This window comes from Ziziphus jujuba, chromosome 4, assembly GCF_031755915.1.
Source record: "Ziziphus jujuba cultivar Dongzao chromosome 4, ASM3175591v1".
Classification (NCBI taxonomy): Eukaryota; Viridiplantae; Streptophyta; class Magnoliopsida; order Rosales; family Rhamnaceae; genus Ziziphus; species Ziziphus jujuba.
This window is the reverse complement of record NC_083382.1, coordinates 26,406,621-26,421,176: the sequence shown is the minus strand read 5'-3', so window position 1 is coordinate 26,421,176 and position 14,556 is coordinate 26,406,621. Positions and strand designations below refer to the sequence as shown.

Genomic DNA, 14,556 nt, shown 5'->3' with positions numbered 1-14,556 from the left:
CCATTTGCCAAAATTTATTTATTTATTATTATTATTTTTTTTTTTTTTTTTGGTAAAGAAGAAGGCAAAATTTCTATTGTTGGATGTTCCTTTTTTTTTTTTTTCCTTTTCATTTTTTTTAAATAATTAAGAGTATATGATTCAAACTCTAATCATTGCTTGTCCCCATTGAGGTTAAATTAAAATAGGATTAAATGAGAGGTTTAAATTATAATGTTTTGAAAAAAGAGATTTATCCGTTGGTTAAAATTTTGGTCACCTCCCTTCCATGAAGCCAAGCTTCACATCCTCCCCTTTTGCTCTTCCTTTAATTATAAATAAATAGTCTTAGAAAGAATGCCAATGTGTCAGTGACGTTAGAAATCATCTCATAACGTTCTTTTTCTTTTTCTTTTTAATGAATATCTTATAAAGCTCTTCCCCTCCATGAAAATGGCTTTTCAAGTTTATTTTCCTATGGTTAGGGATGAAGAGAAAATGGGTGTATCCGATGGGAGGAGAGAACAAAAAATAAAAAATAAAAAGAGAGAGAGAGGATAGGTGTCTTGGGATTGGGGAGGACTTCCCTTTTTCTTGTGGCAAACATAATATTCATATATAGAAAATATGGAGGGTGACGATTCTCCAAACCAAACCCTAATGACCTTAGATCAAGGACAAGTGGTATGAGCCTCAAAACCCTAGACATTCTTCCATAATTTAAATACCACGTGAAACCCATTTGATCTAACCCCTTTGGAGTATATTTTCTTTCTTCGTGCTCAACCAAGGTAAAAACCAATGGTTTATTACTCATAAAAGACCTTTCGCATGGGAGCAAGGAAGGGGAGGTTTTTGGGTCGTGGGTTCAATTGGTTTGAACTCCATTATTGAGCTTGCTTAGGTTTTCATTCATGAAGTAGAAATATCCCCATAACAATATATATAGATACTGTTTTGAAATTTACCTTTATTTTAAGATGGATTATTTAACTCTCATATTCATTCAAATATATTTGGCAATATCCACATTGGTCTTGAATATTTTTCTTTAAAACTATTTTTCAATTTATAATAGGTTATTTAATATTTATGAGAATTACGTTTTTTAGCAACTATTTTCTTTAAGTGGTAATGGTATGAATAACATTTAATTAATAATTTAGAACTTCTGTAACGGTGAGGGTGGAAACCAGGACTGCTAGACCTCATCCAAAAGAGAAAGATGGTGGCCGGTGTAGCAACAAGTGCCTCGTATTCTACACGTCTTTTTTTTGGACTACGTATTCTACAAATCTTTGGAATCTATTTTTCCGCACCACTATTTTATGGAAGAAATGCTATTGTTGCCGATGAGACTTATTTATTATTATTTTAAATTCAGCCAATGAGATCCATATGAATTTTTTTTTTCCATATGACATATCACAATTTCAATTTGATTGGCAATTCAAAACGCACAACCAATCATATTCGTAGGTTTGGCAAACCACCGCGAGTATACAATCAAATTTAAGGTTTAAAATATACCCTCAGCCTTCACCAATTCCAAATTGTAAGAAGAAGAAAAAAACAAACAAATAAAAAATATAAAAATATATATATATATATAAAATAAAATAAAATAAAATAAAAAAAACCCTCACAAAGCATGTGTGGGTCAGCAGCCATCAAATTTGATTAGAATTCGGAAAAGATATAATATAGAATAAAAATAGTATAGCACCAAAGTTTCAACCATACAACTACAAGTCGACGACCATCTGTTCTGATATTCCGATCATCTCAGACCGACTATGGCCGATATGCAACACTCGACAGTGAGAGTCCTTGAGCAAACCCAGGTTTCTCCACCACCGGGTACAGTTCCTTCAACCTCTCTTCCTCTCACGTTCTTCGACGCTCCATGGCTTCTTTGCCGTCCCATGCAACGCCTTTACTTCTACGAATTCCCTCATCCCACCCACCACTTCTTGCACACCATCCTTCCCTCTCTCAAACACTCACTCTCCCTCACTCTCCGTCACTTCTTTCCCTTATCTGCCAATCTCCTCTGCCCTCCTTTTCCTGCTAAACCCCATTTCTTCTACACTAATGGCGATTCAATCCGTCTCACCGTCGTTGAATCCCCCGCCGATTTCAACCACCTGATGGCCGATTACCCACGAAACGTCCAGGAACTCCACCCTTTTGTCCCCAACCTGCCTCCAGCACGTGTGGTGGATGGTGACACACGTGTGGTCCCTGTCATGGCCTTGCAGTCAGTGTATTTCCCAACTTAGGTGTTTGTCTCGGTGTTACATTTAGCCACGTGGCTGCTGATGGGAGAGCTTTCCATCATTTCATGAAATCTTGGGCGTCCGTTTGTAAGACTGGAGCACATGACCTGACGAGCATTGAAAAGTCAATCCCATTTCATGATAGAGCCGTGGTCAAAGACCCAAATGGGTTGGAACTCATTTTCTTAAAGGAGTGGTGGAATTGGGCATCCACGTGGAAGGAGGGTGATTCGGTAATTTCAGACCAGCTTGCTGATAAAGTTCGAGCCACATTTGATTTGGGTCATTCCCAAATTGAGAGACTAAAACATTGGGTCCAAAATCAATGCAGTGACACCACCAATTTATATACTTCGACATTTGTTGTCACTTGTGCATTGATATGGGTATGTTTGGTTAAGTCACAACAGGCTTTCGGAGAAACCAATAATGTTCCAGACAGAAATTACGAGAAGCCTTGTTACTTAATTTTCGTAGCAGATTGTCGAAATCGCTTTGAATTGTCAATACCATTTACCTACTTTGGAAATTGCCTGGCTTTGTGCTTTGTATCCGTGAAGAAGAGCGAGCTATTGGGAGTGAATGGAATGGTGGAGGCTGTGAAAGCTATAGGGAACAAAGTTGGGGAATTGGAGAGTGGAGGTTTGAAAGGGGCTGAGAAATGGATGTTGGATTGGAAAACAGTAGCAGAATTAGGGGATTATATTACGGTTGCTGGGTCACAGAGGCTGGGTATTTATGAGACAGATTTTGGGTGGGGGAGGCCCAAAAAGACTGAACTTGTGCAGATTGATGTCTCGGGTGCTATTTCTCTTGCTGAGAATAGGGAAGACAAGGATGGGGTTGAAGTTGGATTAGCGTTGAGTAGACCTAACATGGACCATTTCAATTCTATTTTGGAAAAAAGTTTACGGCTATTTCATTGAATATTGTGAAAGCCCAAGCATTTTACCGGTGTATGTATGTGTTACCAATTTACTTGTCAAATAAAAATTACAAAAGCTTACTCTTAAAACAAGTATTTTGATTTTTATGATATTGGAGTATATTGGTCAATAATCCTTTTCTACAAAGATATTTTAGATTTTCTTGATGGGTCATGGCTAATTGCGCTAATAAGAAAAAAGTAGGCACAGGAAATATAAATAAATAGTATGCTTAATATAGTGGATCTATTGGGGATTACATTTCAGAATAAAAACTTATATTTAATTTTATTTTATTGGTTGAATTGGCAGTCAGAGCCAATAAACTATGTTTATCAGTAAAGCCACTTTCACAATGATACAAATCTCAAATCCCCAATTCAATATTAACAAAAAATAAAAAATAAAAATAAAAAAAAAGAGAAGAAGAAGAAGAATTACCAGTGAGACTTTATTCAATTCCTAATAACCCACCCACCATAATAATGGTAAACATTAACAATTATATTAGTTGCAACTTTGATAGTAAAGCTGAGGCATCAGCATTCATAAGTGCAAACGCACACGCTCTTTGATTCATCACAGTAACCATCCTTGTAGCCAAGATATTCACTGCATCCATCGCATATTGCTTCATTAGAGCAACGAAAACTGGTAGTGACCTCGCACACCGCGGCGTCTATGGGCAACATTAGCTCCTCTGCAATTAAAAATTCATACATAAAAAGTGTTAGTTTTTAGACATTTACAGACACATGGCAAATGAAATCTAAAAAATACAAAATTATTCAAATTAAATTTGAGAACAACATAGTACTCACGAGAAGCAAGAAGAAGAAAAACGATGAAAATAAACCCAATATTCTTTCTTTCCATAGCTAGCTTTTGCAGTTTTTTTTTTTTTTTTTTTTTTAACAATTTTTTTTTTCAGCAAAAATTAACTACAAGAAAGCAGTAGTACTTTTTCCAACGAATGGGACCCCTATTTATACTGCAATTTTTGGCAAGGCAGGCTGCTCCTTCCTTGCATGCCCTCCATCTAACTTTTGTGTAATCATCGAAAGTTTATCCGTGATTATCCATAAACCATGCGCATTAGTCATTTATTAGTCACGCTTAGATGTTCCTTTTGATTTATAACCCATTTAAGGTTAAACCTTTCCTACTGTGATAATAAAAAAAAATCCTGTAAAAATACTATAAAATCAATATTTATGCCTTTTCCATTAAAATATATCCAATGGTCGGTATGAATTACTATTTACATAATATAAAAATTTATATTATTTAAATGTAAATGACATATAAATTAACAATGTCAATTTATATACTGTATATATAGAAAGTAATTCATATTCGCTATTAATAGTGCTCTAGACGTAAATTTAATTTCAAAATTATTTTCTAATGGAATGCATTCAAAAATTATTTATAAAATTGTTTTATAATGAAAATGCATACAAAAGCTATTTAAAGGTATGCATTACTTATATATATATATATATATATTTTTTTTTTTTTTACTCCAAAAAATTGACTTTTAAAAAAAATTTAAAAATTTTACAATCTCTAATAAAACTTCTAAAAGTAGACATTACTTTAACAATATCTAGATCAAATTGATATTTATTATTCTAAATATTATTTATGAAGAACAATTTTTATAAGGAAAAATATATTTGAATCTCCTTAAAATAACATACGTACAATTTGATACCAAACTTTTAGGAATTCATCTCCCACCTCCTTTTAAATTTAAAAAAATATCAAAATAACCTGTCCGTTAATTTCCTTCTTATAAACTTAAGGACTAATATGGCAATTGAAAATGTCTAATAAAAAGTAAAATTTAATGACATTATTTTATAATTAAAAGAAAATAAAAATATTTTTTCTCTCTCCTTGCCTCCCTAAGACCTACTACCCTTTTTTTTTTTTCTCTCTGTTAACATATTATCCAAAAAACCTAAAATACATATCTATTATTTTAAAATTTTGTTTTATTAATAAATATTATGTTGTGAATTAATTGAGTTATTTTGAGTTTTGGTAGATTGCTTTATTTAAATAAATAAATAACTTATCAATATTTTTAGTCTTCTTTCTCAAAATATTTATGTGTTAGATTTTTTTAAAAAATATATATAGTATTGAAAAATTATTTTTTAAAAATTGGAAAAAATAAACTTTCAAATTTAAGGGGATTAAATGATAGTTTAAAACCTTTAACAACTAGTTCACAATGACCATTCGTGATAAACGGAGTTCAAGATTTGATGTTGAAATTCGCCCCTCATTTAATATAATTTTTTTCAAAAAAATTATATAAAGGGTAAAGTAGTCATTTCATTATACTTGATTTTACTATGGGGTAAAATGGATTTTTCATTGGTAAACACAATCAAACCATTAGTTTTAATGGAATGATAAATTATCAAACTAATTAGGTGTCAGGACCCATTCAAAATTCCTTTTCGGAATCCTAGATAAGTCATGATTCCAGTAAAATACCACCGAATCTTCCAACGGAAAATCCGGCAGCACCTCCCCTAAGCGTAGGACTAACCAAAAATTTCCTGCACTGAAAACATACTTCTATAAACATCCCCTTATTCTTCCTACGTTACTACAATATAATTCCACAAATTTGCAGCACTCCAAATGAATAACAGTAAATCAGTGCATAATTAATAGCTAAATGTTCAATACAGCATACAGAGTATTATACAAATAAATATGAAATTAATACAATGTAAGATAAAGAAGCAATACAAAATGAAGAGGAAAAAGGGAAGAAATGCTTCTTGGACTTTCGGCAATGAACTGAGACGTCTGGCTCGTCCCGGAAGATCAACGTCTCCCAACCTGGACCTAGGGGAACGGAATTTAAAAAAATATGAGATGCTAATCATCTCAGTGAGTGACCCTATCTACTGTACAATTATAAAACAACGATACTTATGACACATTTGATTAATTGGGAATAAATAAGTAAATAAATAATAATTAATTAAAAATAATATTTTCTCTCAAAACCCTCACTATTCACTCCGTTGAAAAGGTTCTCCTTTTAAAATATTTTCGCAAAACCCATTATTTGTATTCCCCGAAAACCAAAGAATCAATTAGTTAACTAAATATCAAATAAAATATAATAAATCAAGCATCTAAAATTTATAATGAATAAATTGAAATAAAATAACTTATAACAGTAACTAGATAATTAATCCATGTCATAATAATTAATACCGAAATATTAATAAAACTCACATTAAAACAATTCATGAAATAATTGAATAATTAAAATAACCCAATTTATTGAAGAATTAAGCAAAGGAAAAATTAAACCAAATTAAAACCTCCATTTGAAATAGATAATAAAAACAACATTTAATATCTTCTTAATTTAAATAAAATTTCAAAATATTTATTTTGAAATCCGTATTCTGAAAACCATTTGATACACCCACTATATACCAGTGGCGCCAACAGTACCCAGCGTCCCGAGGTACCGCCAGACAGGAGGTTAAAGAGAGAAATCGGCATACGGTCACGTGGCATCCCACCGCGCTGCTGCAAACAGGCGTCCCGGCCATGGAGGGGCGGCCTACTCTCATTCGATGGCAACCACAGGACAACCCCATAAATTACCTGCGCACTACTCACACCCACCTGCGCGCTAATCACATCCATGTGCGCACTAATCACATCCATATACTCAGAACACCAGTACGTGTATGGTGCATCTAAAAATTATAAAATCAATATATTTATTTTAAGTTCTCAACTCTCATAAATATCATCGAGTTTATCCCATCCAATTAAACCCGTAATTTTTCGTATTCTCTTTTTAAATCATCAACATAAATTTATCGCATAAATTTCATAAATTTCAAATCCATCAACTCTCAATTCCATCAATTTAAATATCAAAATATTTCAATGGCATAGGATCAAGCCATTAATATTACCAGCATAAATATTTTTAAAACATAATAATTTAAATCCATATTTTTCTCAAATTCTCAAAAATCAATTTAAATCAATGGTATGAAAACCATATATATTTCATATATAATTAATTCATATAATTGTGCACAATAATCGAATAATAACCATAGCAATAATTAAAATAAATCAAAACCATAATTTCTTTAAATTCCCAAATATATTCTTTTGGCACCAAAATATATATTAAAAACATTATATATTGGCAATACAATTTATATGGAAATTCTCTTAATATCAAATACATAAAACATATTTATCAAATATTTAACTATAAAATATTCCAACAATGAAATTTTGATAAAATTTACCAAAATCTCAAATTCCTTAAAACCAAAATATTTTATAATGCACAGATATTTAATTCCATTCAATTTTGGCATCAAAATTCTAAATATAAATTTACTAAATATTCAACACATCAAACATATTTTCAAATAACCAATTAACACAAAATATATATATATTTTAACATCCCAAAATAATTTTGAAGGTGGGTCACTCACCTGGAGCACACAATTAACCTAAGATCCTCCATGGGATCAATTTCATGACGCACACGTGCTCCTAGAACAACAATTCACACACAGTCAAATAAAATAATATTTTATTCGGGTAAATAATACCCGGTACCTGGGGGGTTAAACACAAACGTTAACCAAAATTGACGAGTAATATACCGAATCGAAGCTTGTGGAACGAGGATCGCATTACCGGCCTCCATTGACCTCAATTCCGCCGGTGGTGGCTGGAATTTGGCCGGAAAGCTTCGGTCGGTCTTGATCTCCTCATATCTCGCAAATCGACGGGAGTTGAGTTAATCAGAGCTTAGAATCAGAATTAGAGGGTCCAAATTAGTAGGAAAGGATCGATTGCACGACCGGTGGTTGCCGGAAAACTGGCAAAACAGTGACACACCGACCGCCAGCATTGGAGGCCGATCCCGGTGCGTCCGCTGGCCATTCAGCCGGAGATTTGGCCGCCGGTGTCTCCCAGCTGTGGGCTTTCACGTCGACCAGCGTGTGGGTCCTTCCGGTCGCCATTGGTTAATGATGCACGTCAGTATGATGGTATTAGGCTATGCAGCTCTTTTATGCGGATCATTATTATCAGTAGCTCTTCTAGTCATTACATTTCGAAAATTAATAAGGATTTTTTTTTTTGGGGTGGGGGGTGGGGGGTGGGTGTTTTCCCACGTGGGAGAAAAGAAAAATAAAATAAAATAAAATAATTAAATAATAATAAAATAATATTATGATATAAAATAACAATAATAAAATAATATGGTATTAAACATGATTGACATGTGGCATCTCATCATGGTGACACATGGTCACATTTATTAAGTCACACGTGGCACATTATTACACGTTTAAAAATAATATTAAAATAATACGGTATTTTAAAACTTTGCAGGTCCATAAATTTTTAACCAGATGTCCAATTTAAGTATGCCGCTAGTCTATGAACTCGTATTGACGAGTACCCCACAACCATGCATGAGTCAAAGCTCATTTCCCCATAAATAAAAAGTGAACTCCGGCACCCCTTGGATAGTTTGGATCTCAACTTGTTTTGCTCATAACTTTCAAACCGTAGCTCCGTTTTCAACGTGCTACTAGTCTATGGACTCGTGACAACGCGTACTTCGTAACAGTACCTCAGTCAACCTAGAATTCCATCCGAGTCAAAAAGTCAACTTTTGACCCATTCGATCAACGGTCAAAATCAACGATCAACCTCGATGAAAGTTGGAAAATTTTCGCTGTACTTTAAGACGGGGTGTTACATTAGGAAATTATGAAGAATTTTAAAAAGTTTAATATCAAAAAGTAATTATGGTATCGTAGAAGATTTAAATCTAATTTGTCCATTGTTTTTAAAATATTGTTTATATTATTTATGCGGTATGCTTATTTTCGCAATCTACATTTTTATTAAAATTATCCTTAATAGTTAACAATAGATCTCGATAAAATATCAATAGAGAGTTTTTTCTTTTTACAATACAAAATGGACTCTATACAGTCCAATAAAAAATTTAATGACCAAAATACCATTATTTATTTTTTACTCTTTTCCCTCATATTTTCCATCTTCCTTATCTCCCATCATTCTTTCTCTCTACTGATGGCCATTTTTATTTTCTCACATTAATTTTTTTATAAACTCAAAATCCATTTATTGGGAAATTAAAAAAATAAGAAAACAAAATCTATTTATTTTAGATTGTCATTTTTTTTCTTGTAAAGGATGACCTAAATCCATAGTAACCGGATAAATGCGAAAGTCTCTAAACAATGGTGCTCTTGTGTGATAATCCCATACTGTAGTTTAAATTTTGCTAATCTTGAACTTGAATTTTATAAAATGGGTTCGGAAAACAATCTGGTTTGGTTCTGGGGCATGATACAAGATTTCTTTACTCCTACATCTTCTGCCATTTTCCACCTTGAGTCCTCTGGTGTCTCTCTCCGGCAAAGCCATTATCCTTCACATCTCCATCTGCGTGGTGTTTTCCCCCCCTTTTTTCTTTTTTTTTTTTTCCCCTTATAAAAAAATATACAACATTTAATAAGGCTATTATTGAAATTTAAAAATAATGGAACTGTGAAAAGTTTTTTCACAACTAGCAATTCTCATATCAATATTTCAATTTTTAAAATAATCAATCATTTTATTATGTTTCTCCTTTTTTCTTCCTATTTTGCATATTGTTGGATTAGTCTACCATATATATGATTCCTATATATTCTTCCATCAAGGGTAACAAATATGTGGCAAATAGCATATTTTCCTTTTTAAATGTTTTTATACCCTATCTATATACAATTTACATATATGTACATATATACACATCAGATTCGGTCATCAATTGCATATATATGTATTTATATATGTATTTAATTGTAAAATCAGGTTTTTCTTTATTAATTTTTCAATCACATCAAGAGTTTAAATTTAAAATTTTAAAAAGGGTCAACTATGGCTTAGTGATACTAAATCCTATTTAGGAAAAATGAATCATATCAGGATTCAATAATTAATAAATTTAATTTTAAATCTCATTTTTTAATACATCTAAAAGCTGAAAAATAAAATTCTAACAATGATCCTATTAAAAGCTTGATTTGAGCCTAGTCGTATATTTATAAATAACTTTGCTTGCAACTCTGCTACAATTCATGCCAATTCTATACCATAAGAGGAGTGCCACCAGTCTATTATTGACAATAAATTGATGGCACATCCCATATGGTGCAGAACTAGTGAGTTTTTTTAGCAAAATTATATATATAAATATATACAGTTCTACTATGATATACTTGCATGATTAACTTATGATCGACGTCTCGTGTCCTACCATATGTGGTGGGGGATTTAAAAAAAAAATAAAAAATTTGTAGAAATCATACACCCGTCACATATTGTGGAGTGTGAAAGGGCTTTTTATAAAATAAATATGAAAAAAAATTTATAAAATGAACATACAAATTTAATATAGCAAAATTATATATTTATGTAATATATATATATATATATACACCAACATACATAATATTGAATTTTAAAAACGTGAAATTATGTACTGAAACTAGGCAAGACTCTTTCTCTATGTTGCCAAAGCACAGGTGCAAGCCAAGTTAATTTGTGCATTACATACGGTAAGTTTGTTAGGTACATGCATGTCCCTTTGAATTTTTAGGAGATTATCAACCACACAAACATGATGCACAGGCTGGCTAAATCTTACCCCCGATTCCTACGAATCATATCCACTTCTATTCGCAAAGTCATCAAATAAATTGCAATCCCAAATTGCCAATAAACAAAATAACTAAAACAATTATCCCTTTTTGTATTTACAAGAGAAATCTCTTTATTTATCAATTGGGTCTGAATTGATACTGCTGCTCCTCACATTCTAATTAATTAAATCCCCTAGTATAATAATATTCATTTGTAGATCCTGCTAGATTGTCATAATATGGTTCCCATATTAAGGCACAAAGCACGATGACACAAAATAAATAAATAAATAAATACTAGCTAGTTTATTTTTTTTTTTGGTACAAAAATACTAGCTAGTTGATCTACAACAGTACACTACCAACCAAAATCGTCCTCCACGTGTAATTTTGCCATGTATCACATACATAAAAGCCCCACAATTTCAAACCACGTATTATGATCACGCAATCTAACAATTAACAGAACTTGATATGGGGATCCATTTTAGATACATTTGTATTCTCCATATATACGTATATAATATTTATATATTAGTTTTAATAATCATGCAAATAGTTTATGTATTATGAATCTGCTTGTTCCTATTAATCTATATATACATAATCTAAACGCGTAAGATCATTATGAATAATTTGCATGAAATGTAATATTTAAGTATTAAGTGTTTGTTCTCCATCCATATATAGAAGTTAGATCACGTTTCAACTAAAAAACCCCCAGAGTATATATGTGAACTCGATAGGATATATATAATAAAGAGGAAAAATTAATATTCAAAGTTTGTTGGAGTTTTGGACGCCCCACATCACCAAAGTAACATTTAAATATGTAGATAATGTTTAATTTAGTCAACTTTGTATATGTCGATAACTATATAGGGTAAGCTATATGCATTGCATGGACAAACAAACCATATATTTGCGACAAGTAATTACCTCAACCTGTGCATTAGTATGTAAGCATGCAATTAAATTAATTTCACCAAAACTAAAACCCTTAAAGAATCATTTATGGTGACGACCGAGGATTATTGCATAAACTTTCCAGTTTTCACGACCATGGTCTCTGGACGTAAAACACAGCCACATAATATAAAAAAACACACAAAAAAAATAAAATAAAATAGGCAAAAGGTTGGAGAGTAAATAAAGCAGTTCATGCATATAGACGCGTGTCACAAGCACGGAATTAGAGATTTATATTTTGTTTAAAATTGTTTCTTTTTGACACCAACAGGAGAAGATGGATGATAAAAGATTGTACAGATGGCTTGGTTATAAATAAATAATTAATTTTAGTTTGGAATAAATTACTGATTGTTTTATAAAATATATGTACAGCATTTCTAATGCTATAGCTTAATTAATTAATTAATCATTTTGCAATCTAAATTCAAAGTAATCGAAATTCAACACCATAGTCACATGGAGATTAGAAACAAATGTTTCCTAGCTAATCAATATAAGTAAATTAAGAGGGGGTGTGTTCTTCTAGACATTATATATATATATATATATATGCGTGTCTGTGTGAGTGTGTGTGTTCTTTTTTTTTTTCTTTTTTTTTTTTTTCTCTTTTTGGTTGTGAGAGCAACAAACAAAGTGAAAATGTAAAGCAAAGAAGCAATCAAAAGCAAAAGAAGTAAACATTTTGACCTTAAAAGCAAATGTAAGTCGCTAGATGAAAGAATAAAAAAATATTTGACCAATTGCTCTTTTTGTTAGATAGATGGTGGATGAATTGCAGCACCTGATTTTCAATGAGTTTGAAAATTTGGATGTCGAAGATGGAGTTTCAGGATTACAGGCTACCACAAATATTGAAGCAAACATAACATTGCTTTTTTGATTGCAAAAAGGGACATTTGTCAATGTGAGAATAGCTTTAGTTGAGATGGTAGGGAAATGGTTGACTTTTGTTGTTGGAAAGTAGGAAGGACACTTGTCACTCCTGCTACGTGTCTCAATTCTGATGGTTCTTTTTTTAAATATATTCCAGCTTGGAAAGTTGGCGCCTTATTATAGGTGCAACATGTGTAAAGCGCATGACACATCGTTATATCTATATTTTTTTAATATTTTTTATTAATTTTCTTATATAGGCATATAGAAATATAAAGATTACATTTATGACGTAGGCATACCGTGTATATTCAAAAGCCAAATTTTATATTATATTTAAAAGTGTAATTGATCGATAGTAATTACCAAGTCCTATAATCTAAATTCATTAATGGATTCTAAAGATTAAGCTCCAAATTCTCAAAATTGTGGATTAAACTAATATAAGAATCGTCTAAGTTATTGATGCCTTCGAATGTGTATATATATATATATCACAGTACGGTTTTAAGAATTATAGTTATATGAAAAATTTTAATATAAAAAAAAAATTAAAAAAATAGCTATGTCTACGTTGTAAGTTTCTAAACGTGCTGATGAAAGCTAACGTAGGCGTCCAATACTAATGGGCAAAGTAACCTCCTTAGAAATTTCAGAGAAGGTATAGAAGGAAAAATGGAAACTTTATGAGATAACAATCTTACCGGCCAATCATTCTCTGTGGGAAGACAAAAGGTCAACCCCCCAAACCTAAAGGGCCTAAAGGCTGTTGTCATTTTCCACTGTTTTTTCAATTGTAATGTATAAGAGAACATTAAACTCATCTCTGCTTTCCACACTTGATCTATACATGACACCACGTATATATGATGTATTATATGTACTCCTTAATTATAACCAAATATATATATATATATATATATATATATATATATATATATATATATATATATATATATATATATTTCTGTATATCTAAAATACAAATTACAGTATGAAATTAAAGAGTTAGTGACCTATAAACAAAGGCAGAGCTAGCTAGCTAGCTAGCTTCAAATTAACATCTTGTATCTCAAGAAGAATTTTTTTATTTGAAAGGAAATATTAATAATTCTAAGAGCTGCACTAAATTATCTATAGACTGAATTCAACAACTATCAAGATATTTGGGGGGGTGTGGAACATCAAGTGAAATATTGTATAAAGATGGCAGATAAGTATAATAATAAAATATTAGCCAAATAAATATATGAAATAAGCCATAGGCCAAGAAAAGCAAAGTAGGATTTTGCATGTCCATATATATATATATATATACAAATTAAATTGGATATCAATCCAGCAACATAAAATGTCTCATATAACCAAATAAAATATTATTACACATACATTTAAATATGTATTTATATATATATATATATATATAAAGTAAATCTATTAATAGATCAACTGATAATATTATACCAAAAATCTATAAATATTTTGTAGATTTAATTTTATTATTAGTATTTGATATCTTAATATAATATTTTCACCGCACTTGAATAAGAGAATTGTTATGCACATATAATTAGTATATGTGTACGTATATATGTACACATATGTTATACCGAGACACATATATATACAGATTATGAGAGAATACACGTGGCAGGAGGCCGGCGCCAAATCCCATTGACTTCAACTTATATCTCAAACTTGATCCTCATGTAGTCAAGTATTTATAGGTGGTCATCCATACCATACGAGCAGCAACAATAAACACTTTAG

The 14,556-nt window shown here is 31.4% G+C and overlaps 1 protein-coding gene across 1 annotated transcript; it reads left to right on the top strand.

The window, feature by feature from the left end:
• The first annotated feature begins 1,627 nt into the window (after positions 1-1,627).
• Positions 1,628-3,283, top strand: LOC107416945 (coumaroyl-CoA:anthocyanidin 3-O-glucoside-6''-O-coumaroyltransferase 1). Its single transcript, XM_060816813.1, has 2 exons — positions 1,628-2,243; positions 2,276-3,283. Exons 1-2 carry the CDS (start codon positions 1,776-1,778, stop codon positions 3,182-3,184), a joined length of 1,377 nt encoding a protein of 458 aa, XP_060672796.1. The 5' UTR covers positions 1,628-1,775; the 3' UTR covers positions 3,185-3,283.
• Positions 3,284-14,556: the final 11,273 nt, after the last annotated feature.